Here is a 23,743-nt window from a genome sequence, read left to right on the forward strand (position 1 = left end):
GCAGAGCCAGGTAACAGGAGTGGGCTCTCTGGGCCTGAGCTCTGCAATGCCCGGGGAACAGGTGGGGGTTTGGGGAGAGGACCTGGGCAGGAGGACGAGGCAGTTTCATCAGACTGCTGCTGTGGAAAACGGAGGTTCAAGTATACAAGTGTTTCACCCCCAAATTCTCCCTCCCACCAAGGCAAATGGAGAAGGCTCATAAAGGTTACCTTTTGGGGGCTTCTTTCCCCTTTCAAGGTTCCTTTGGTGGTCATTTTAGCTGTAGTTACCCATATACAACTGTGTTAGTGTTCAATCAGTACTTGGTGGATAAATGAATGAACTAAGGGAAGAGAAGCTCCATGCTCCAGGCTGACCCAGGGACATATCTGGCCAGTCCAAGAATTAGAAACGTCCCTTTTTTTTAAACCACTATAGTTTTTTCCCATCAGGTATCCCCTTTGGAAAGTACTCTTCTCCAAAGAAAAAGAATCACTATCCTGATGGAGTCACCATATCAAAACAGGGACCATAGGAATAGGGGAAAAAAAATGTAAAAACACATTCTACTCACCATTGATTCACTAATCAGCAATAACAACAGGGCTTCTTCAGTATTTTCTTGAGGACAAAAAATGCTGTATAAAGAAAATTGACTTTGATATATGGCAATTTCAAAATAACACAAAATACATGACTAAGAGCAGAACTGAAGGCTAACAGCTTCTAGATTTTTATATAGTGTAGAACCCATGAAAAATACTGTATAATCTGGGCCCCTGAATTAATTTGTTTATTTCTATGGTAATCTATGGAATGTATAAATTTTAACTACGCATTTTAATAGCAGGCAGCTGGGTAAAGCTGTAGAAACCAAGTTAAAAGCCCAAAGAACGTTTGTGCCTATTATAGAGGCGGAAATTTTGATCACTACAAACTGACGTTATCTAAATAACACAAGCTTTCTCCTAAACCCATTACGAGGTATAAACTGAAGACATTTCACTACATGGTACTCTTCTTACCTCTTACTTGCTAGCTGGCGTATTGTATATTGTCATTTAGATGAAATAGGAGATAGGAAGCAATTTTAGAGTTTGAATGATTTCTAGAATACTGTAAGAACTTAGTGAGCTATCTTACTCAAACACACGTGTACTATGGCGTGGCACGCAGGAGCTGTCTTATTCATCAACTTTATGGGATTTGGCTGAACTCTACCATCTTGGATTAAAATAAAAAGCTTTTAAGCTCAATGTTGCTCAGGATTAAAGAACAATAAAAACCAAACATAACTCTGGTCTCCATTCCCTATATCCTATTTTTTGTGCTTTGAGCGTTTTAAAAGACCTCCAGGGAATTCTCTGGTGGTCCAGTGGTTAGGACTCTGTGCTCTCATCGTCCGGGGCCGGGGGTTCAGTCCCTGGTTAGGGAACTACGATCCCACAAGCCGCGGGACACAGCCGGAAAAAAAAAAAACCTCCAGCATTTTCCCCCGTTCTAAAGTTCTAGCATCCTTTGAGTAGAATTGTAAGTCTTATCACTAGTTGGGCCAAACTCAACTCTGTTTCTTTTTTTTTCGGTTCTTGTTTTTTTGTTTGTTTTTCGGCCATGCCAGGCAGGCATGTGGGATCTTAGTTCCCCCACCAGGGATCAAGCCCGCACCCTCTGCAGTGGAAGCGCAGAGTTTTAACTACTGGACCGCCAGGGAAGTCCCACCAACTCTTTTTTGTGGAATGGTAGAAGAGTGCAGTAAAAATGAACTTGGTTAAAAAAACTCCTGGATGTTTTGGAGATGACTAAATAAAGACTAAATTTACATCTTCTCAGGGGTAATATTACAATCATTTAACTTAAGAGAAGGGATGATTTCCCCCCCAAAATGGCCAAAAAAATGTTTTCCAAATGATTACAAATATTCGTTCTCTTTGAAGTGCTGGCAAATTTTGTATTGTGTCAAAGGACCATGAGGAGTAAGAAAAGTCCAGTGACTGATACCTTTTTACAATTCGGTCATCCCTGGAGGTAAGGAAACCACCTGTGGGATGGTTCCTATTGCTCTTGCAGGGCTAAAATTTTATAAAAGGGCTGGCCTGTGAGCGAGAAGCAGGATTCTGGAATGTGCAGTGACCTCCTTAAAGAGGTAACTTGAGGTGATTTGGGTTTTTGGAAGATGGAACATTTCTTTCCCCTTAAATTCAGAAATAGAGCCAACAGGCTTTGAATTAAGAACGCTCATGTGTGTGTGTGCGCCCGTGTGCCTGTGTGCCTGTGTGTGTGTCTGTGTGTATCCCCATCCAGCAATCAGTTCCTGATATCCTGGCTCATGCTTACATGAAGTTGGGACCTTATAAATAAAGCAGAACCATTAATCATTTTTTTCACAGCTACCCAGTTCTGCATTGTCCAGACTAATTGAAAAGAGAGGGAGCCCATTCTAATCATAACTTAACACCAGCAAATTCAGTCCAGAGATAATCCCCAAATTCCATTTGAGCCATCTAGCCTACTTAAATGCGAGGTTGTGTTATTTTTACTAGAGCTGCTAACAAGTAGCACATTAACTGATTCTAATTCTACTTCCTCTACCCTTCTTTTCAAGGCAGGAAAGATGGGTATTCAGGGGCACTGCAAAGTTCTCAGGGCTGGCAGGAAGAAGTGGGGGGCAGGGGAGGGGGAAAGGATAGTTTTAAGAGACATGCTTGAAAAACTACCCACTGGAATGCCCCCTTCTCCATAATTATGAATTCTCTAGATCTATTTCTGGCCATTCTTTCCCTCTTCCTTGCCCAGGGAAGTGTGGAGCTCAGGGTGGACAGTCAAAATTGTTGGGGCCTTCCTTTTGTGATATTATCCTCTTGGGGCCCAAGAGCCTCAAGGGGAGATCCTGGGGTGCCCAGGCCTCAGCCTTGTGGAGCCGGAAAACTGGGGCCTTAGACCTGGAGGAAGTTGATTGAAGGGATGGTTGTTCACAGCTTCGGTTCTGCCATCAAGTAGTTGTTAGGACCCTTCAATGTCCCCCATCTTTATACTTTGAACAGCATCCTCATCCTTACCAAAAGCCTCTGCATTGGCTACCAGGAGGTTCAGACCTGTATTTAGCACGCCATGATAATTACTTTCTCCTCTTAGGCCTACCGAGGAGTTTAGCACAATGTATGGCACTCCTAGTTTTCAATAAATCATCATCCGCTTCCTGGCATAATAGTGGTTTCTAGCTTCCATCTTTACTTAGTGCTAATTATCTAGTCTAACATGCATTTAATTATCTAAGCCACCTCAAGTGCTTTTTACAAGGAGGAATACAATGGAAGTAAAAATATACTTGAGTGACATGCACACATATGTGCACTAAGAAACATGTATAAGAATATTCATAGCAGCACTATTCCTATTAGCTCCAAATAAGAAACAACGCAAATGCCCATCAAGAGTAGAATGGATCAACAAGTGGGAGTATATTAATAAAATGGAATACTATTCAACAACAAAAACAAACTACTACTACATGCAAAAATATGGATGAATCTCTCCAGTATAATGTTAGACAAAAGAAGTTAAACATAAAAGTACTTAATATATGATTCCATTCATGTAAATTTAAAAAAAAAAAAAAAATGGGCCAGACTAATTACAGTGATAGAAGTCAGGATAGGGTTACCCTTGGGCAGGGAGTAGTAACTGGGGGAGGGTACAGAGAGGCCTTCTAGGGTTCTGGCAATGTCTATTTCTTGACCAGGATGCTAATTACTTGCATGTGTTCACTTAGTGAAAATTCATCAAGTTTTCTACTTTTGGTTCGTGTATTTTTCGCAATGTATACTATGTGTCAGTAAAAAGCTTACTTAAAAAATAAGTAAACAAAAGTCAATAAAATTCTTCATAGAAAGATCTAGAAGAAAGGAAGTAAGGAGGCCCATGGCATGTGATTCTTCCTCTCTTTTTTTATCTTGGATTATCAGCATTTTATTTCAACATTTAAGACGGAGAGAGGATGAGCATCCTGTACACACTTCACATCCAGGTTGCAGTGACAGGGAGGGGAGTTTTCTGGCAGAGGTTATTTTTCATTTATTGTCCATTATGACCAATGGTCCTGAATGGTCCGTGTGGTTTGCTGGAGCTGGAAGGATCTATGGCACATAAAGTTTGCTTTGTGCTCATGTTCCTCATAAGAGACTGAGGAGAGGGGAGAGAGGAGGGACCACCGGCCAAAATGAGATTTAAACATCATCTATGGATTCCCTTTTTTACCTCCCAACTCACATAACTGAACTGGTGATAACATCTTTTTGCCACAAAATTGCTTGATTGGAGAGTCCTGTCTTGTTAATAAGGAAGCCCCAAGCAGATTTTCTCTCTTTACTAATAAATCAGAAGTAAGGGTATGAACATGCAAAACTAGAAAGCTAAAAGCTGATGGTGATAACTGAAGGAAGAAAGATTAGCACAGAAATTAACTAACTAGAGAAACAGAAACACAATAGAGAAAAATCAACAAAACTGAAAGTTAGTTCTTCAAAAAGATCAATAAGATTTGACAAACTTTTTAGGTAGACTGACCCAGAAAAGAAAGAGAAGACTCAAATTACTAAAAGGAGAAATGGGAAATGGAAGAGGGTACATGACTACCAATCTTACAGAAATTATATGTGTGTGTGTGTATGTGTGTGTATGTGAATACTATGAACAACTGTATGTCAGCAAATTAGATAACTTAGATGAAATGGACAAATTTCTATAAAGACACAAACTACCAAAACTGAAGAAATAGAAAATCTTAATAGCTCTGTAACAAGTAAAGAGAGTGGATTAGTAATCAAAAACATTCCCACAAAGAAAAGCCCACGACCAGATGGCTTCACTGGTGAATTCTACCAAACATTTAAAGAAGAATTAATAATAATTCTCCGTAAACTCTTTCAAAAATAGAAGAGGAGGGAATATTTCCCACTCATTCTATGAGGCTAGTATTAGCCTAATACCAAAATTAGACAAAGACATCATGAGAAAAGAAAACTATAGATCAATTATTTTATGACTATTGATGCAAAAATCCTCAACAAAATACTAGCAAATCAAACTCAGCAATAAATAAGGATTATATACCTAGTGGGATTCACCTAGGAATGCAAGGTTGGCTTCATATCTGAAAATCAATTAATGTAATACATCACATCAATAGAATAAAGGACAAAAGCCAGATGATCATCTCGGTAGATACAGAAAAAGCATTTGACAAATTCAAAACCTTTTCACAACGAAATATACTCAACGAACTACTAATAGAAGGGACTTTCCTCAACCTGATAAAGGGCATCTATGAAAACCCACAGCTAACATCATACTCAATAGTGAAAGATTGGACGTTTTCCCCTTCCTAAGATCAGGAATAAAACAAAGGTGTCCACTCTTGGCACTTCTATTCAACATTGTACTGGAAGTTCTACCCAGGGCAATTAGGATAGAAAATGAAATAAAAGCCATTTATGTTAGGAAGAAGTAAAACTATATTTGCAGATGACATGATCTTGTATACAGAAAATCCTAAAGAATCTAAAAAAACTATTAGAGGGCTTCCCTGGTGCCGCAGTGGTTGAGAATCTGCCTGCCAATGCAGGGGACACGGGTTCGAGCCCTGGTCTGGGAAGATCCCACATGCCGCGGAGCAACTGGGCCTGTGAGCCACAACTGCTGAGCCTGCGCGTCTGGAGCCTGTGCTCTGCAGCGGGAGAGGCCGCGACAGTGAGAGGCCCGCGCACCGCGATGAAGAGTGGCCCCCGCTCGCCGCAGCTGGGGAAGGCCCTCGCACAGAAACGGGGACCCAACACAGCCATAAATAAATAAATAAATAACAATTAAAAAAAAAAAAAACTATTAGAACTAATAAACAAGCTCAGCAAGACTTCAGTATACAAGATCAATATAGAAAACCAATTTTACTTCTATATACTTGCAATGAACAACCCCAAAATGAAATTAATAATAACAATTCCATTTGTGATTGTATCAAAAATAATAGCACACACACCAAAACACCCTTAAGAATAAGTTTGACAAAAGAAGTGCAAACCTTATACCCTGAAAACTACAAATTGTTGTTGAAAAAAGTTAAAGGAAACCTAAATAAATGGAAAGATATCCCATGTTCATGGATCAGAAGACTTAATATTGTCAAGATGGCAATACTCCTCAAATTGAGCTACAGATTAAATGCAATTCCTACAAAATTCCAGTTGCTTTTTTTTTTTTTTTTTTTTTTTTGCAGAAATAGATAAAATGATCCTAACATTCATGTGAAAATACAAGTGTTTGGGGGATGGTGGATGACAGCTAAGGGGTGCTAGGTTTATTTTGGGGGTAGTGAAGGTATTCTAAATTTGATTGTAGTGATGGGCTATGTGACTATATTAAAAGCTATATTAATGTGAATTGTACACTTTAAATGAATGAATTATATAGTATGTGAATTATATCTCAATGAAACAGTTTAAAGAAAATGACTGTGTGTATTTGTGTGAAATGAAACTTGTGTCTCAGTAACCAGTCACATGGGAATCTTCCCTTTAACTAATAACTGCATTTAACTAGATCTGCATTTTGCCTCGATAATTCTCCTTGTACAGATGGGGAAGCTGATGTTAAAAGAGTGACAGAGGCTGAGTGGTTCAGGAAATAAGGGAGAAGTGGCCAGCACTGTGAGCTTCTCTGCCTTCAAGGGGTGAGGCCACATGGGAATCGCACCCAGAGAGACACAGAGCTCCATCCATGTGTCAAACTTGATTGGAGGAGGGAGCAAGAACTAGATTCTTCAATATACTGGCACTTTGGCTATTAAGAAGCATCTGAAGCAGAAGAAAAATCTAGGGTCTATTTTTAAGATTTAAATATCACCTAAAAAAGAACCCCAATCCTGCTGCTAAATAGTTCATAATGAGGGGTCAGCATTTTAAAAGTGAGAGTTTGAGAATTGCTAGAACAGATGTTCTACGAATCCAGATAAGTACTAAGGAGTAAACACAGGCAAAAGTTAAGAAAATGCTCACTAGTCTGAATCCATACAAGAAATGCAAATTGAACAAGATGAGGAGGGAGACAAATGCCAGGGTCAATTGAAGAGGATTAAGAGGCAGTTACCCTGAGAAATGCTGCCCCTTTTAAAATGCGGCATTGTGTTCAGAAGTCACACATGTAATAACTATCTAATCACCCCATCTCTGTCAGTGTTTTCTGGGGCCTCAGAAGCAGCAGCCTGTGGTCTTTCAGCCATTTTTCCAATTTGTAATGACTAAAGAAGGTTTCCGTATTTATTCTTACACGTTCCCCTTTGCTTCATGGAGAGGTTCTGAAAAGCCATCATGCCTTGTCCTTGTAGGAACAAAGACGGGAAGGAAAGCTTTGAGGGGAGGAATAGAATGAGTCAACCCCTGTTCCTGTCTCCCCGCTTTCTTGTGGTCTCTCTCCCTCCCACCTCCTCCTTCCCGGACCTGGGGAAATCCCAGGCTGAGACCGGAGTGTTTCGCTAGCCCATTTTCCTCAAAGGTGATCAAGTTCCAAATTCAAAACTTAAACCAATTAAAACATTCTAAAGAGACATCACCTTCCAATCACCTGTAAGTTATTAAATTCACCTTCTTCTTACAGCTAATTCAGTTTAAAACAAGTTTTTAAACAAAAGGATCAAGGAATTGCTGAGGAAAAGAAAAGAAAAGTCAACTCTGGCTTACTAATAGCTTTGTCACTGACTGCTGTATGGTTCTGCAGTTCTTATAATAAACGAAATGAAAATCCCAAAGACCAACAGTGAAGGCTGAGAATGGCAGCCAAGCACTAGATGAGAGCATTTTCCTACTCAAAATGTCCCCACTCATGCATGGATATTTGCTGAAGTTATGAAGAGTAAAGAGCTATCTTTATTAAACTGGTAAAAAAATCTACCCTTGAACTTCTATTCATCCTTACACTTTCCTGAAGTTTCCCTCCCATCCCCTAACCTACAAATGAGGACACCAACTCCCATACTTCTCTCCTGAGTAGACACGGGCTTTCCGCGTGAGGGTGTAGGTTTTTGTGTTTGCTCCTTTCCGGAGAGGATCGTCCAGAGGTGACTGGCATGGCGGATCCTCCAGAGGGTTCCAGTAGCTCTGTTCACACATACCCCGCAACAAGATCTCCGCCAGCTGCCTGGCTATTGTCTGGGGACACAAAGGAGCAAAGGCACAGCCATGAATCTATTTTGTATCATTCATTCATTCATTCGCTCATTTAATTAATATTTTTTAGTCATCACTTTGTCATCACTGTTCCAAGACTCATAATTAAAAATTTCTACTCCTATGATGAAAATTATATCAGTTGATGACAAGAAAAGAAAAGAAAATATGATACACTAAGATATTTGAAAGATTAAAAAAAAATAAGTTCATGCCCTTCAAATGCTGCCCTGCCTCTGTTATACTCTGGAACACTAAACATGTTTTATACCGGAAACAACTGAAACTTTTAGTTAAGCTCTTTTCCAAAAGCTCTTATAAATAATAGGTGAACTGCAAATATTTTTATCACCTCCCAACTGAGGCCTGCCAAAGCCCGACCTTGGCAGAAAGCCAGTACTCAACCTAGATGATGTAATCCCTGAAAAAAATCTCTTCGTTGATGATAAGATGATGTTCAGTGCAGATTTTTAGAATGTCTTCGTCTTTGGAGTGCCAAGGGCAAGTCCTTCACAGCCCCACCCTGCGACCTGAGGCCCCGTTCTTACTGCATCCTGGCCCTTCCAGCCCAAAGGCTCCCACTGGCCTTGAGCAAAGTGGAGAGCTGGCAAAGTGACTATGGCTACCAATCAAGAAGACCTTTTTTTTAAAGCTGGCCAGGGATCTCCTTTCTTACTGTGAAAACCCAGAAATATCCAGATCTTGTTCTTCTAAGTTAGGTGCAGATTACTATGTTTTTCCAAACTCTATAGCTCCACTGCCTAGAACAGCATCACGTACGATGTATGCGGGAGGGAGATGTGGCAGCTACTAAGAAGTACTTTGTTAACTGATGCATATCAGTTAACTTACCTCATAATCTTCCAGTGACAAAGAAGAGAAGTAAAAAAAAAAATCCCTCCGAAAATAGAAGCACTGCATCTCAGGGTGGTCCAGGTCACCTCACAATTAGCCAGAGGTGGCCAAATACAACTTCAACCAGCAGGTTTTTCCACAAGGTTTTAGCATTCTTTGGAAGATGCAGACAAAGAATGCTGATCTTCCCTGACAACGAGCCTTTTTAAATAAATATGTTCCAGAAGAGAACTTTGCTAGGCTTTCATCTGTGCGAAATCTCTTAAAACACCACAAGGAAACCTAAATGCAACCAAATCACTAGCTTAGCGGTTTCTGATAACCACTGGATAAAGGCAAATTTTCTTCGTTATTCCCAAGTAAGACCCACTAGCTTTAAATGTCTATAAAAATGTGAAATTAAATGCATTCCTATCATCCCCAACTGAGCCATCTGTAAAGATCTCATAAGAGCTCGATTTTCAGGACCTAAACAGTTCCTGAACTGTTTTCTTAAACCTTCCATTACAGCCTCATTTTGATCTCACTGCAGTCATATAAGCTAATGACTTCTGCTGGAAGCGTCAACTAGTAAAAATAACCTCCACTCACTATAGCTGAGAAAAAAATGTTAAAGGAGAAAAATGAACAAAGAACTTCACTTTCTGGATGTATCTGCCATGGAGGGATTCTAAGGTTGTAAAAGTCTCTGCCCTCAAAACAGTTTGCTTGTCCACTGCTGGATAGCTCATGCTAGATCTCATTTTCCCTCAAGGTATTAACCTTCCGGAGAGATCTTTAAAATGAGGTTTTGATGTGATTGCACATTTTAAAGGCATCACCTCGTCATGCATTACCGATTAGGAAGGATGTTGGCTGTGTTCACTGAAATCTCAAATGAAGTTCAGAAAAGGAGATTAAATATGAGAAATTATCAGCAAGATCAACAGTATCTATGATACCTTTTATGTTTTATACTCAGGTTATATTTAGCTTGCAGTTTAAATGCCTAAAAATTGTTGGTAGCTACCAAATACATTTCAAATACATTTAGAATTAAAGGAAGGAAAGGAGAGAAGCTGGTCTGGAAGAAGACTTGAACTTCTTTGTACAAACTGGGTCATTGAATGCACTTTTTTGTATGTGATTTTAAATTGTAATAAAATTCACATAACATAAAATTCACCATGCTAACCATTTTAAAGTGTACAATCCAATGGCATTTAGCACATTCACCATGTTGTACAACCATGACCACTCTAGTTCCAGAACATTCTTTACCCTAAAAGGAAACCCCATACCCTTTAAGAAGTCACTCTCCATTCTCCCTCCTCCCACCCCCTTGGAACAACTAATCTGCTTTCTGTCACTATAGGTTTGCCTCTTCTGGACATTTCACATAAATGGAATCATATAATATGTGGTCTTTTTGTGTCTGGCTTCTCTTACTTAGCATAATGTTTTCAAGGTTCATCCATGTGGTAGCATGAATCAGTACTTCATTCCTTTTTATAGCTGAATGATATTCCATTGTATGGCTAGACCACATTTTGTTTATTCAATCATCAGTTGGTAGACATTTGGATTGTTTCCATCTTTTGGCTATTGTCAATAGTGCTGCTATGAACATTGACATACAAGTTTTGGTTTGAACACCTGCTTTCAATTATTTGGAGTACTTATCTAGAAATGGGGTTGCTGTGAATGTACTTTTAAATCCTTCTCTGCTATGGTCTCACACCAGAGTTTACAAAGCAACTTTTTCATCTCATAAGGATATCATAAATTTGTAATTATCAGCTAATCTGAAAAGAATCATACAGCAATTAAGGCTGATAGAAACACTGTCTTATGAGTAGCAACAGCTGGAGAAGTTTCCTGATGTCCACCGGAAACCAAGACACCAGTGTAGACTTCCCAGGAAATGCTTCTCAACTAGAGTGGGCGAAGACTCACTTGTGGACACTAGAAAATACGGATTTTCAGGCCCTGCCGCAGACTGACTCAGTTGGCATTCCTGAGGTCAGGTACAGGGATGTGTATTTGCTCAGAGTTCCTCAGATGGTTCTGATGCACACCTTTCGTTAAGCACTCAAGGGATTAGAAACAGTTTAACTTAGGTCACTTGAGAACCAGCAACCAAGACCAAAGGTGTACTTGCAACTCAAGTGTGACATTGACTGAGAAGTGACTCCCCCCTTACATTAACACCAACCAGTGAGTTAACAGCTGAAAGTGCCCAGGGGCAGCCTTATCTACACAGGCTTTCTTTAGAAGTCTCTTCACTGGACTTCTCAGAAAAAAGAAAAAAAAAAAAGAAGAAGAAAACTGTCTTCCTTCCTAACATCTCCAGTCAGAATCCTACCTCATAGGATTTTTATAAGTTAAAACACATTGATTTGAAAATCATAAACCTTAGACAATAATGGAAGATATTCTCTAATTTTGAAAAATAATATTGGAGTAAGCAGCAGGCAGATTCTCACAGTGCAGTGCATGCACTCAACCTTTTAACGAGGAAAAACCCTTTATTTCCTTAACGAAATATATATTTTTTTGAGAGTCTATAAGCAATTTTGAAAGATTGGCATTTTATTTATTTTTATTTATTTATTTATTTATTTTTGGCTGCATTGGGTCTTCGTTGCTGCGCACGGGCTTTCTCTAGTTGTAGCAAGCAGGGGCTACCCTTTGTTGCGGTGCGTGGGCTTCCCATTGCGGTGGCTTCTCTTGTTGTATTGCACAGGCTCTAGGCACACGGGCTTCAGTAGTTGTGGTTCGCGAGCTCTAGAGTGCAGGCTCAGTAGTTGTGGTGCACGGGCTTAGATGCTCCGCGGCATGTAGGATCTTCCCAGACCAGGGCTTGAGCCCATGCCCCTGCATTGGCAGGCAGATTCTTAACCCCTGAGTCACCACGGAAGCCCAAAAGATTGGCATTTTAAATGTGCTTTTAAAACAATTATAAGAACACTTGCCAATATAACCAGTTGCTTTCATTGTGCTTCCAAATCTTAGAAGAAGCTATTCATGCTGACCAGTTGAGAAGTTTTATGGAATGTTGGGAGTAGGTCAGTTTGAGAGAAAAGATAGATGGCAACAATTTTTACCCATATTTTTGCAGGGTTTTTTCCCTTAAAGAACTGTGAAGATCAAAATGTTTTGTTTGAACTTCTGAGGGCACCCATAAATCATATCAATACATAAGTAGATATCGAAGACCAAGTGAGTTCTTGATGGGGTGTGTGTGTGAAGTCGCCCGTCTTGTCTTACCTCCCATAATTCTAGGAAAGCCTATGGCTTAGCCATCTGGGCCAGTGAGTTGTATGTCCACATCCTTAGCATGAAGATACAGCCTCATTTCCCACGACAGGAATCTCTTAGCCTTGCCCAACTGAACACTCTCCCACAGCATTAAAAGGACTCATGATAATGGGAGGACAACAGCGTGGAAGACGAGACCAAGGACACTGCAGTCTGAGTGGGGCTGCTACATGGCTGGGGCCTGGGGCACTTCTTAGCTTCCACGAGCACCAGGCCTTCACCCAAACACTCGATGACTCTGGCTCTGAAGGGTAAACTGTGGAGGTATAATTAATGAGCCTCCCAGACAGGAAGGTGAAAGGTTTAAAAGGAAAGAGAGAGAACTCAAGTCAACAGGAGAGCCATCAACCAGTTTTTTTTTTTAACTAGCTTTTCTATTTCTGGGTTTTATGGTCAATATAGTTAGTCAAACAGCTAGGTTCTCCTCGGGAGCTAGTCTGCTTTGCTCCGTCTGGGTTTTGGTGTGAGTCATCAGCATACAACTAACCCTTCACCACACTGGCATCAGGAGGGTTTACCTTCTAACTGCTATACAGGATGCATTTTTTATGTTTCAGGAGAGAGCGTTACCGAGAAGCAACTGAAAAGACGCTCAACATCATTAGCCATCAGGGAATGTAAATCGAAACCACAATGAGACAGCACTTCACACCCTACTAGGATGGCTATAACTAAAAAAAAAAAGATAATAAACACGTGCTGTCGAGGATGTGGAAAAACTGGAACCCTCGTAATTTTTGGTGAGAATGTAAAATGGTGCAACCGATTTGACAAATAGTTTGGCAATTCCTCCAAATGTTAAATGTAGAGTTACCATATGATCTAGCAATTCCACTCCTAGGTATATACTCAAGAAAAATGAACACATATATGCACATAAAAACTTGCATGAGAATGTTCGTAGCAGCATTATTCACAATAGCTGAAAAGTGGAAACAATAAATGTCTATTGACGGATGACTGCATAAACAAAAATGTGGTCTATTCGTACGATGGAATATCATTCTGCAACGAAAAGGAATGAAAGACGGATACATGGTATAACGTGAATGAACCTTGAAAACATTATGCTAAGTAAAGGAAGCCAGTCACAAAAAAGACCACATACTGTATAATTCCATTTATATGAAATGTCCAGAATAGGCAAACCATAGAAACAGGAAGTAAATTAGTGGCTGCCAGAAGCTGGGGAAAGGGAAGAATGGGGATTGACTAGTAATGGGCATGGAGATTTTTGGGGAGGGACGAGAATGTTCTGAAATTAAATATTAGTGATGGCTGAACGATTCTGTGAGTACTAAAATCCAAGGACTTTGGGTGAATGTATGATGTGTATATATATATATATATATATATATATATATATATATATATATATGCTTCACTGAGATATAATTTATAATGTATAATGTCTATATTGCATAGTATGTTATGATATATAATATGTAATTTATAAGACACGTATGAAAGACAGAGAGGCGCTTGAAGTGCCTCGGGCCTCAGCCAAGCCATTAGTTACACTTACCATTCGCAGGTTCTGGGTTGTTCTCGTCTCCACTGCTCTGAGGATCTCTCTAAACCTCCCGACTCCTCTCGTCAAGTTCCTGTGTGCACACAGAATTTGACAGGGTTTCCGTCTGGCGTGTATTAATGTTAAATATTTTATACACATATTTCAATGCATTTTGCCTACATAAAAGCTGTTGGCGAGACTGTAAGCCATCATTCTGCACGTGTCTGTCCATCTTTGTTCAACTCTGAAAAGTTTGACCTAGGATCAATGGTCTTTTGAACTTCCACAATTCAATTTTCTCAAGAAAATAAATGTCGGAAGATCAGATCCGAGGCAAAAAAAAGAAGGAAAGATATCTTTCCAGAGTCTATCTTCCACCTCACAGTGGCTGAGGAGTTTTCCTGCTCTGCTGAGTGGTGCTGAAAACTCTATCTTTTCACCGCAAGGTGGGTGGCAAAGGGGTACAGGAGTATCAACAAGGCACTGTGTGCAACGTGGGAAAGGCTTCTTGTGACCTGCAACCTTCATAGGCAAGACAAAGAGAAAAGGTATGAAGAATGAGGGGCTCCACCAAGCAACCACTCCGCGTCTTTGAGAACATACATCACTACCCAGTAAACCCATCGGCCCCTCCTGCCCCCAGTGAGGCAGAGGGTCACAGCCCCTCTCACAGTTAGTGAGCGCTGGCTGGAGGCTGGCGCCACCTAACTGGGGCCAGCATACCTCATTTTGGTGCCCACACACCTCACAGAGACGTGCAGGGTGACACATTTCGTGAAGGGACAGTAATTCGTTAGTAAATCCCGGTCCATATGCCCAGATCCCACTTGCTGTCTGCCCCCTCTGAAGGCTGTGCCTGACCCATTCAGCTGGGAGCGTTTCCCAGCAGGTCCCTTCACATCGAGCACCGCCACCTCCTACGACAGAACCCCGTGATATTTATAACCTGCTCGTTAGAACACATCTCAGCTTTCCAAAAAAGCCACAGAGCGGGTCAGCCGGTGCGGACCTGTCAGCCAGCCTCTGCAGTCTGTGGCAGATGCTCTAGGTATTCAGCTCTCTTCTTGGATGACATTTTAAATCACACAAAGGGATTAAATCAAACTGAAGGTGGGTTCTGTATGCTACGAGCACTCACAAGGGCTATTAATTCGTGTCTTATACCTAACGTGACATCCCAGGACTCTGATTCACAAGAACAGCCCCGGAACTTGAAGGTAATGGTGTATTGGCACAGATACATCAATACTCCCATATTCCTCTCACCCACACATATCAGATGATACCAGATCAGAAGCTTTACGGTGGCATAAAAAGAGAGGCTTGTGCTTGGCGGTCCAGGCAGCACTAAAGGAGACGTGAATAAAAATTAGGTAACAGGCCCTGGGACATGCAATCTACGCTGCTGCTTTCCCCTTCATTTGCTTTTATGGGATCTGTGTTCACAGGCACCAGAGTACATTTGCTTTGGACTGAAGCTCGGTTCTGTTAAGTAACATGGTGGGGAGAAAACAGCTACAGCTGAAAAAAGGGATGGGCAGGACAGAGCAGTCTCATTTTATTCCAGAATCGCAGATTAAGCTCCTACTACGTACAAAAAGAATGGCGTTTTGAACTGTGTGAAATAAGGTGGGACTGGGACAATAGAGTTGGAGACCCAGGTTTAAAGGGATGTTTTAGCAGGGTGGAAATTAGGCCTTGAGTAGGCAGTATCAAATCTATATGTTATAAGTCAGGGAAGGTCATCCGATGGGAATTGGCCATTTGGAACGTCTCCCAGGCCCTCTTTGCAGAGTGAGATACCTACCCGGTTACGGAAGCACAGAATTGTCTAGCTATAAGTGATCCGACACAACCTAGTCCGCTGGCACACAGAAGAGAAACGGCTTGCTCAGACCTCCACACCCAGTGAGAGGGCGAGCTGGGGCCTTTCTACCCAACCTCTCACCTTCCTGACAAAAGAAATGTGAGCCCTCAAATTGAAGTGCGACTCTAGAAGAAAGAACAAAATATGCATACAAGAAAGGTCTATGCATAGTATGAGTGTGTTTCATGTTTGGTAATTGCAATCATTGTTGCTTTTGTTGTGGTCATCCATGTACAATGCTTGGTGTCAGTCGATTTATCTCTTGTAAAAATAAAATACAGTGTGTGTGTGTGAAAAAAAAAAAAAAAAAAAAAAAAATTCACCAATGGCACCTCTCCCACCCCTACATTGTAAAGCACATCTTTAAATGGCAAAAAAAAAAAAAAAAAAAAACCAGAAAAAAAAAAAAAAAAAAGAAAGGTCTATGTTTTACACCATTAATATGAAAATTAATATATATACATAATACAAATCGGATGTGTTCCAGTGCTTCCAGCTAATGAGATTCTCCTAGGAACTGGTTCAAAACGGAAAAGAAAATCTGCTGGCCCAGGTGAAGCAGCCTGGTGTCCAAGGGTGAGGCCTCAGCTGCCCTAAATGAGAACCGACGGGTAGAGAAATTCTACTCCCCTCTGAGGCCGAGGTGGTTTCTCCCGTGCAGGACCGAGGCCCTCTGGTGGCGACTGCAGGAAGTTCCCGTGACCGAGGGGACGCCGCACAGGAGGCCAAACCGGTAGCAGCTGAGGGCGTATGCCTGACGCATGGACACTGCCTTTGAGGCAAATTCAAGTTTTTCTCAAACTGCTTCCAGTTTACTTCTGGGAAGAGGTTAGGATTCAGAATCAGATTCTCCCTGAAGCTGGGAGGAATCCTGCTTGTAAACAGCGGATCTGCAGGAACCGCAGAATGTCTCAGGAGGCCTCCGGCTGTGCTGGTCAAACGGCACCTTCAGGACAACCATGAGGCTGCCTGCCCACCCACAGGGCAGGAGGGAGGGGGGCTGGAGGGGAGAGATCGCCCAGCTTAAATATCCTAAACGCAAAGACGTACAATTCTCAGCCACTCTTATACCATTCATACATGGTTTTAGTCACATAATTTTATTCAAGCAATCATTTCCACCGTTGCCATGACAGCAGAAAAAAATTTTTTTAAGCTAGATGGATAATCATGATAGAAAGGAACAAAAAAAGGAATTAACTTGCAAGAATTACATTCTAAAGGCTATGAAATACCCCAATTTGAGGGAAATAAACAAAAGCCACATGATTGTTTTCATGTCTCTAAACTATTAGTTTATTCGTAAAATGTGGAGACCCATGAACTATCTGGAATGAATCGCTGCTTAAAAACTCCACTCCAAAATGAAGAGAAGAGAGACAAGGAATTTCCCCGGTTCTGAGGGTTTCCACAGACCCTTGACGTGAGGTCATTTGTTCCATTTCAACACCCTTGACTGAGAGAGTGCAATGATGTCAAAATCCATTATGGTAAACGATTCTTAAAAGGAATGTTCTGGTCAGCATTCTAGCAGCAGGCACTGGCAAGCTGTCAGAACTTGGGGTTCACCTCCTGCACCTCGCTTCCTGAGCTGGGTGCGCTTCCCTCCACGTGGAACGGTTCCCAACAGCTAAGCTCTTACCAAGGAGAAAGGGCCTGCAAGTCCCTTGAGCACCAGCTGGTTGTTCAGCCCAACAGGCAGGCAAAACCTGCCAACATCACTGACTGTCCCCAGCCCAGCAGGGAGGGCTCAGGCCAGCTGAGCTCTGAGGCCAGCAAGGTCTTCAGCCTTGCTCTTGTGCAAACCCAGGCAAAGGAAAGCCCATCCACGGTTCACAGGGACACGTTCTAATCCTCCCTTGACCTACTTCCTTTTTTCCTTCTCTTCTCCCTTTTCCATCAGGTTTCATCCTCCTCCCCCTGAGCCTCCTCCTTCCAGGTCTCGTGTGCTGGCCCTTAGGTCAGTGCAGAAGCATGACTTCTTGAGGACACCCAGGGAGGGCATTGACTGGCCAGCACTTGGCCTCCCTCTTGACCCTTTGGGGCCTGAAAGCAGCACTTCTGAAGGCTGGTCTCTGAAATGTACATTCTGACGTACAAACCTACAATCAAACCAAGGGGGAAACGTATACGGGAAGGAAGCCAGAGTTCCAAAATCCAAATCCAAATGGAAAACCAAGGCTGGGAGAAACTCGGAGATGGGAGAACTATTTCACCTTGTGATGGGCAGCTATTTCAACTGCAAGCTCAATATATTTTTTTTTTACATTTTTTTATGTTCACTTCTTGGGAGCAGGGTGGGAAAATACAATTCTTCCCTTAAGCTGTCCTTCCAAATTCTCTTCTAACCTCAGAGTTTGGCCCAGGCCACCAATGCACTTAAATTCAATCTCAACTGTCATTGTCATTGCAAACTAAAAAGTTCTGATGTGAATAAAATACTGGATGTCAAATTCCTGGGTAACAAGGGAAAGGTACCACTGCCAGCGTAGGTTCAGTATTTTTTCTCCTTCTCTGTGGTGGAGAACTTTATAACTAAAGATCAATTTTAGAACAAGTCAACACAGTAGATCTCTCAGAGCTAAGAAATCGTTTGGCTTTTTCCATGTTCTTTCTTACCAACCGGCGCTTCTGAATCTCTTAAGCAGTAGGTTATTTCAATAATTACTGAGCACTATTACATATCGGGTTCCAGGCTCATCCCTGAGGATACACTGGTGAACACGGGACAAGCACCAGGAAGCTTGAATGGCTTCACATCCCCCATAAGAACATAAGCGCCGTGAGGACCAAGATCTTTGTTTTGCTCACTGCCATATCCCAAGCCCCTCAAACAGAGCTGGCATCCCGAAAGTGCTCAATAAATATGTGTTGAATGAATGAAATTCAGAACTACCATGAGCTGAGTGAACCACGACCCCAAGGGGATGCATTTTCTACCTGTCTCTTACCCGCTTCGTTCTCACTGCACATGGACTGACAGGCAGCACAGCCAGCTCCCTTTAAACAGAATACGTCTCATGCATCCTCAGTCGTGGTTGCAGCATGGGTGCCTGGGAGAGCAGGGACACACCTGTAGCAAGCAACGTACCCAGGCATGCCCAGCCTGACAGCTTCTAGAGGGTTCTGTGGATAATGAGGATTTCGAGACTTTTGAAAAAACCTTTCAGACAGTTCAGGGAAACCTTGCTGCCCAGGTGCCTTTCCACATGCTCCTCTCTCTCTTTAAGGAGTCCTAAGTCATCCTTCAAGACCCAGGTCAAAGGCCACCTTTGAGAACCTTTTCTGAGCTTCCCCAGGAAGACACGACACTGCCTCCTGGTGTGGCCAACAAGTTTGTACATTTTTTTTTAAAATTTTATTTATTTATTTATTTATTTTTGGCTGCGTTGGGTCTTCGTTGCTGCACATGGGCTTTCTCTAGTTGGGGCAGGAGGGGCCTACTCTTCGTTGTGGTGCACGGGCTTCTCATTGCGGTGGCTTCTCTTGTTGCGGAGCATGGGCTCTAGGTGCACGGGCTTCAGTAGCTGTGGCACGTGGGCTTAGTAGTTGTGGCACGTGGGCTCAGTAGCTATGGCACATGGGCTCAGTAGCTGTGGCATGTGGGCTCAGTAGTTGTGGCACGCTGGCTCAGTAGTCATGGTTCGTGGGCTCTAGAGCGTGGGCTCAGCAGTTGTGGCGCACTGGCTTAGTTGCTCCGCGGCATGTGGCATCTTCCCGGACCAGGGCTCGAACCTGTGTCCCCTGCACTGGCAGGTGGATTCTCAACCACTGCGCCACCAGGGAAGTCCAAGTTTATACCTATTTTGAGTGTGGACAGCACTAAACCTGTGCTTTTCCTTTGTATTTATGTCTGCGGTCATCTTGAGAGCACAGGCCCTCTCGTACTCACCTGTTCTTGTCCCAACTGCCTCACAGAGCCAACCAGGTACCCAGTGACCCTCACTCAGCAAGCTTTTTGCGGGGTGAGGGCAATCTTACATTCTGAAATCCCCTTCCCCATCTCCTGGCTGAAAACCATGTTTGTGATCACAAAGAGGACAACTGAAGAGATCCTTCTTACACCAGGAGATCCACCCTGTCAGCGCCTGGACACTGTCAACACTTACAACCCTAGAAAAACACAAATGTATCATGTATCCCTAGGTCAATTTCTCTTCGTTCTCAGGCTTGGGAATTGCTTCCCCTTCATTTACACAACCCTTAGTATCATCTATGTGGAAAGAGTCTGGAATCGAAACCAGAAGTCCAGATCCGGAAAGTGGGAGAAGAAAAAGACATCCTTCACAGTACGGAAGCCCACTTCTGGCCGGCTGTCAGGGAGCTGTTTTTCCCAGAATGGATTCCAGCTTCTCCCTCTGTGCACACTCCTTGCCTCAGATCCAGTGACATGCATTTGTGAAGACAGATGGCTTGCTGTAGTCAAGGGCCAGGGATCAAACCCACAACCTTGGCCTCATTAGCAAAGGACTCTCTCTGATCACTGGAGCGAGCCAGCTGCAACCTAGATATAGCAATGGAGGGTGTGACAACCGTGCACGCCGGGACCTGAGCAAGCGGGCGAAACTTCCGTAAGTCTCATTTCAAACCTAATGAGAGTCATACTAGGCTTAACAACATTTTTTTGACCACCCTGGCAACGAGGGCTTCCTCGTGACAAAAGCAGAGCAACCCAGGCGCCCTAGTCAGCTGGCCAGGCAGCCACAGCACAGCGAGCAGGTGCTCACGCCTGTGACATGTGACAGCCAGACAAGCTGTCCTGCCTGTGACGTATGACAGCCGGACAAACTGCCATAGGGGCTCAGACGGAAGGACTACGCACCCTCCTACCCATTCCCTCCCCTCATCCCGACCCCCAGGCTCTGGGGAAACAAGGGATACGGAAAGGCCTGCTCCTCTCCCATCCTCCTTCCTTTCAACCTTTGGAAATGAGTCAAAGGATATCAATCCTCATTCAAATAATACACAGCGAGTGTCCACTGCGCACGAGGAGAGGACCCCGGGGATGCAATGCTGGGCCGGCCAACGAACGTGCTTCCTCCCGCAGACCTGGATCGTAACGAGGCTCAACTTGACCCGAGAGGCCTCACAGTACCTAACGCAGAGCTGGACTCCTCAATCTCACAGCACTTTTAACAAACAAACCAGAGCACGTCTAACACATGAGGCTCGCTCTTCAAAGCACCCACCTGGAAATCCACGTACTCATCTAATCTACGTCCTCAAACTTAGGCAAAATAGAACGCGGACTCTGGAGTCAGTCTGGGCTCAGACCCAAGCTTTTCCACCTAACTAGTTGTTGACCTTGGGCAAGTGCTTGCCTCGGTTTCCTCATCTGTAGAATGGTGAGAACAAATGTACCCACCTCATAGACTGGCTGTAGGAATTAAATGAGTTCATACACGGAGTTAAGTGCTTTTTAAGCATTCACCATGATTATCACTATTATCCTCAAAACTCTGCCATTGATCCAAACAGTTTTGGAATTCTGGAATCTACCTTCCAGTCAATGCACAGACATGAAAGTCTGTTTTACTTCTTTGGAGTCATTTAATTTTGAAGAAAAAAAAAAGATATTCCCCAGTTTGATTCATTCATTCACTCTGCTATTTACTGAAAGCCTACCATGCTCACGATGACAAAAGACACGACTGATGTCAGGTGGAAGAGTGAAAAGCTCTTTCCTGGGGCCCTGTGGTCACTCTCGCAGGAAAGGATGGCGACATCGCCTAGGAGTGCTGGTGTCCATGGGGAGGAGCAGAGAGTCTCCGCCAAAGGCCACAGGGCGAGGGTCAGAGCCCAAGGCAACACAGATGAGGCAGAGGAACCAAGGGTGTTAGCAGTTGAGTCCTTCTTGTTCTGGCTCAGTTAATACAGGTTTGCTCTGAATCAATCAACAGGGGCCAGTCCAAACTCAAAAATGTGAGCTTGGGTGGCTGAGCCACTAGAGGTAGTTTAGTGGCTCAAACTAGTGGCCCAGGCGGTTTAGCCACTAAAGTTCTAGGAGAGCCTGATACAAAGCTGACAAGAGAAAAGCTCAGCACCAACATCATTCACTTCCACAGAGGGAAGTGTTTGCTCAAGACCAGCCCGAGGTGGAAGACGCACACACACGTAGCATGAGGAGTGCAAGAGAGGCCAGGGTTCCATGGCCTGCCTCCAAGAAGGGACATAGTTTACTACATGGAATCCTGATGCGCACCAGGCCAATCTAATACTCATTTAAAATGTCAGTAATAAAGCAGAAGGAAAACAATCTAGGAGGTAGAACTGGTCTGCTAACAATATGGCTTCAAACGTTCATGAATTCTAAGCCGCAGGGTCACATAGTTAGAAGGACTTTTGAGCATCCTGTTCATCCAGTCACTTGGGCTGTGGAGAGGGGGGAAGGCAGAGAGGACATCAAGGGGGGGTCCAGATGGACCACAGTACTTAAGCTGAAGGTTCAATACAAGGATAAGAGGGCAGTGTTCACTTCCATTTCAATAGCAGGAAACAGAACTGCATTTCCAAAACAACCTCTGGGGACAATATTTCAAAAGCTATGACAAGTGAGAAAAAATCCAAGGGACTCAGTTTAAAAATAATATATACAGGACTTTAGGGAATTCCCTGGTGGCGCAGCGGTTAAGAATCCGCCTGCCAATGCAGGGGACGCGGGTTCAAGCCAGGAAGATCCCACATGCTACGGAGCAGCTAACCCCGTGCTCCGCAACTACTGAGCCTGTGCTCTAGAGCCCGCGAGCCACAACTACTGAGCCCGTGTGCCTAGAGCCTGTGCTCCGCAACAAGAGAAGCCACCGCAATGAGAAGCCCGTGCACCGCGATGAAGAGTAGTCCCCAATGGCCACAACTAGAGAAAGCCTGCACTCAGCAATGAAGACCCAATGCAGCCAAAAATAAAATAATAAAATTTAAAAAAAAATATATATATATAGGACTTTAAATGTCCAGGAGTCACGGGTCCAAATGCCTTCAGGAGCCAAGCAGGCAAGAGATGAGGGTGAGGAGAGCTGAGCGGGGACGGGGAGTGGCAGCAACTCTGAAGGCGGCGCTCAGGCCAGGTCAGCCCGAGGGTCCCATTCAAAACCAGACCAGGCACCCTCGTGGGGGGAAAGGAGGAGCTTGGCCATGAAGCAGGCACATAAAAGCCTCCGGTATTTTTCTCAGGGAAAACAAAGCAGTATTGCCCAGTTTGAGGGAGCATGGTGCCGCTTGGAATCCTCACAGGTTCTTGTGAGTCAGGCTGGGAAAGACTAGTAAGTTGGGGATAGAAAAGAAGGAAAGGGCAAAGGTTGAGAGTGATCATGAGACGAAGAACAGAGACTGGAATGTGAGACATCTGGAAACAAGGCGAAGGGAAACAGTACCAGACGCTGGGCCTCCACGGGAGGGGTAAGAGCCTGGGAAACAGGCTTCACCTTGCTGTACCTGCCTCCCCATCTGTAAAATGGGACTAATACCTGCTCCTGAGGCCTGGATAAGATGACACCTGTAAAGCCACTGGCCCAGCGCTCAGAATCACGTAATCCTCCCATTCCCCACCCTCCCCTAACCCTCGCACCACCCCCCACGTGGTCCTCCGTTCCACACATAAACTGTTATCGGGTAAAAGCCAAAGACAGCCACTGGTACATTTGTGTACCTCTGGTTTAGCAGAAAATACTGCAACATCAGAACTGGTTTCCATCATGTACTATGGTCAAAATTTTTTTCTCAACTGACAAGTATTTATTTAGCATCTTCTGTAGTTTTATACACGAAGAAACAAAGGCTCAGAGAAATTATGTAACGTGCCCGTGATCATCACACAGCCCACAGACAGAAGAGCTGGTATTTGAACCCAGGCCCAGTCTGACTCCAGTGCCCAGAAAAGTTGATGATCCCTGTCATGCAGAAGCCTGCAAACAGTCTGGAAACTGTGACTAGCTCCCATGACACAAAAGCAAAAGCACGACAGGGCAGAAGAGAAGCAAGGAAGGCTGGGAACAGCGAGGGCCAGGCCAAATTCCTACC

At 43.3% G+C, this 23,743-nt stretch overlaps 1 protein-coding gene across 6 annotated transcripts in view; it reads right to left on the minus strand.

Moving 5' to 3' along the window:
• The window catches only part of TTC7B (tetratricopeptide repeat domain 7B), a 240,709-nt gene that overhangs the window by 122,236 nt on the left and 94,730 nt on the right, over nucleotides 1-23,743 (minus strand). For all 6 annotated transcript variants that reach the window (XM_059914822.1, XM_059914821.1, XM_059914820.1 and 3 more), the window contains 3 exons: nucleotides 13,873-13,951; nucleotides 8,002-8,174; nucleotides 554-617 (listed from right to left, as the gene is read on the minus strand). In XM_059914822.1, coding sequence (XP_059770805.1) covers nucleotides 554-617; nucleotides 8,002-8,174; nucleotides 13,873-13,951 — 316 coding nt within the window. The remainder of the gene's footprint in view (nucleotides 1-553; nucleotides 618-8,001; nucleotides 8,175-13,872; nucleotides 13,952-23,743) is intronic.

Source organism: Balaenoptera ricei, chromosome 2, assembly GCF_028023285.1.
Source record: "Balaenoptera ricei isolate mBalRic1 chromosome 2, mBalRic1.hap2, whole genome shotgun sequence".
NCBI lineage: Eukaryota > Metazoa > Chordata > Mammalia > Artiodactyla > Balaenopteridae > Balaenoptera > Balaenoptera ricei.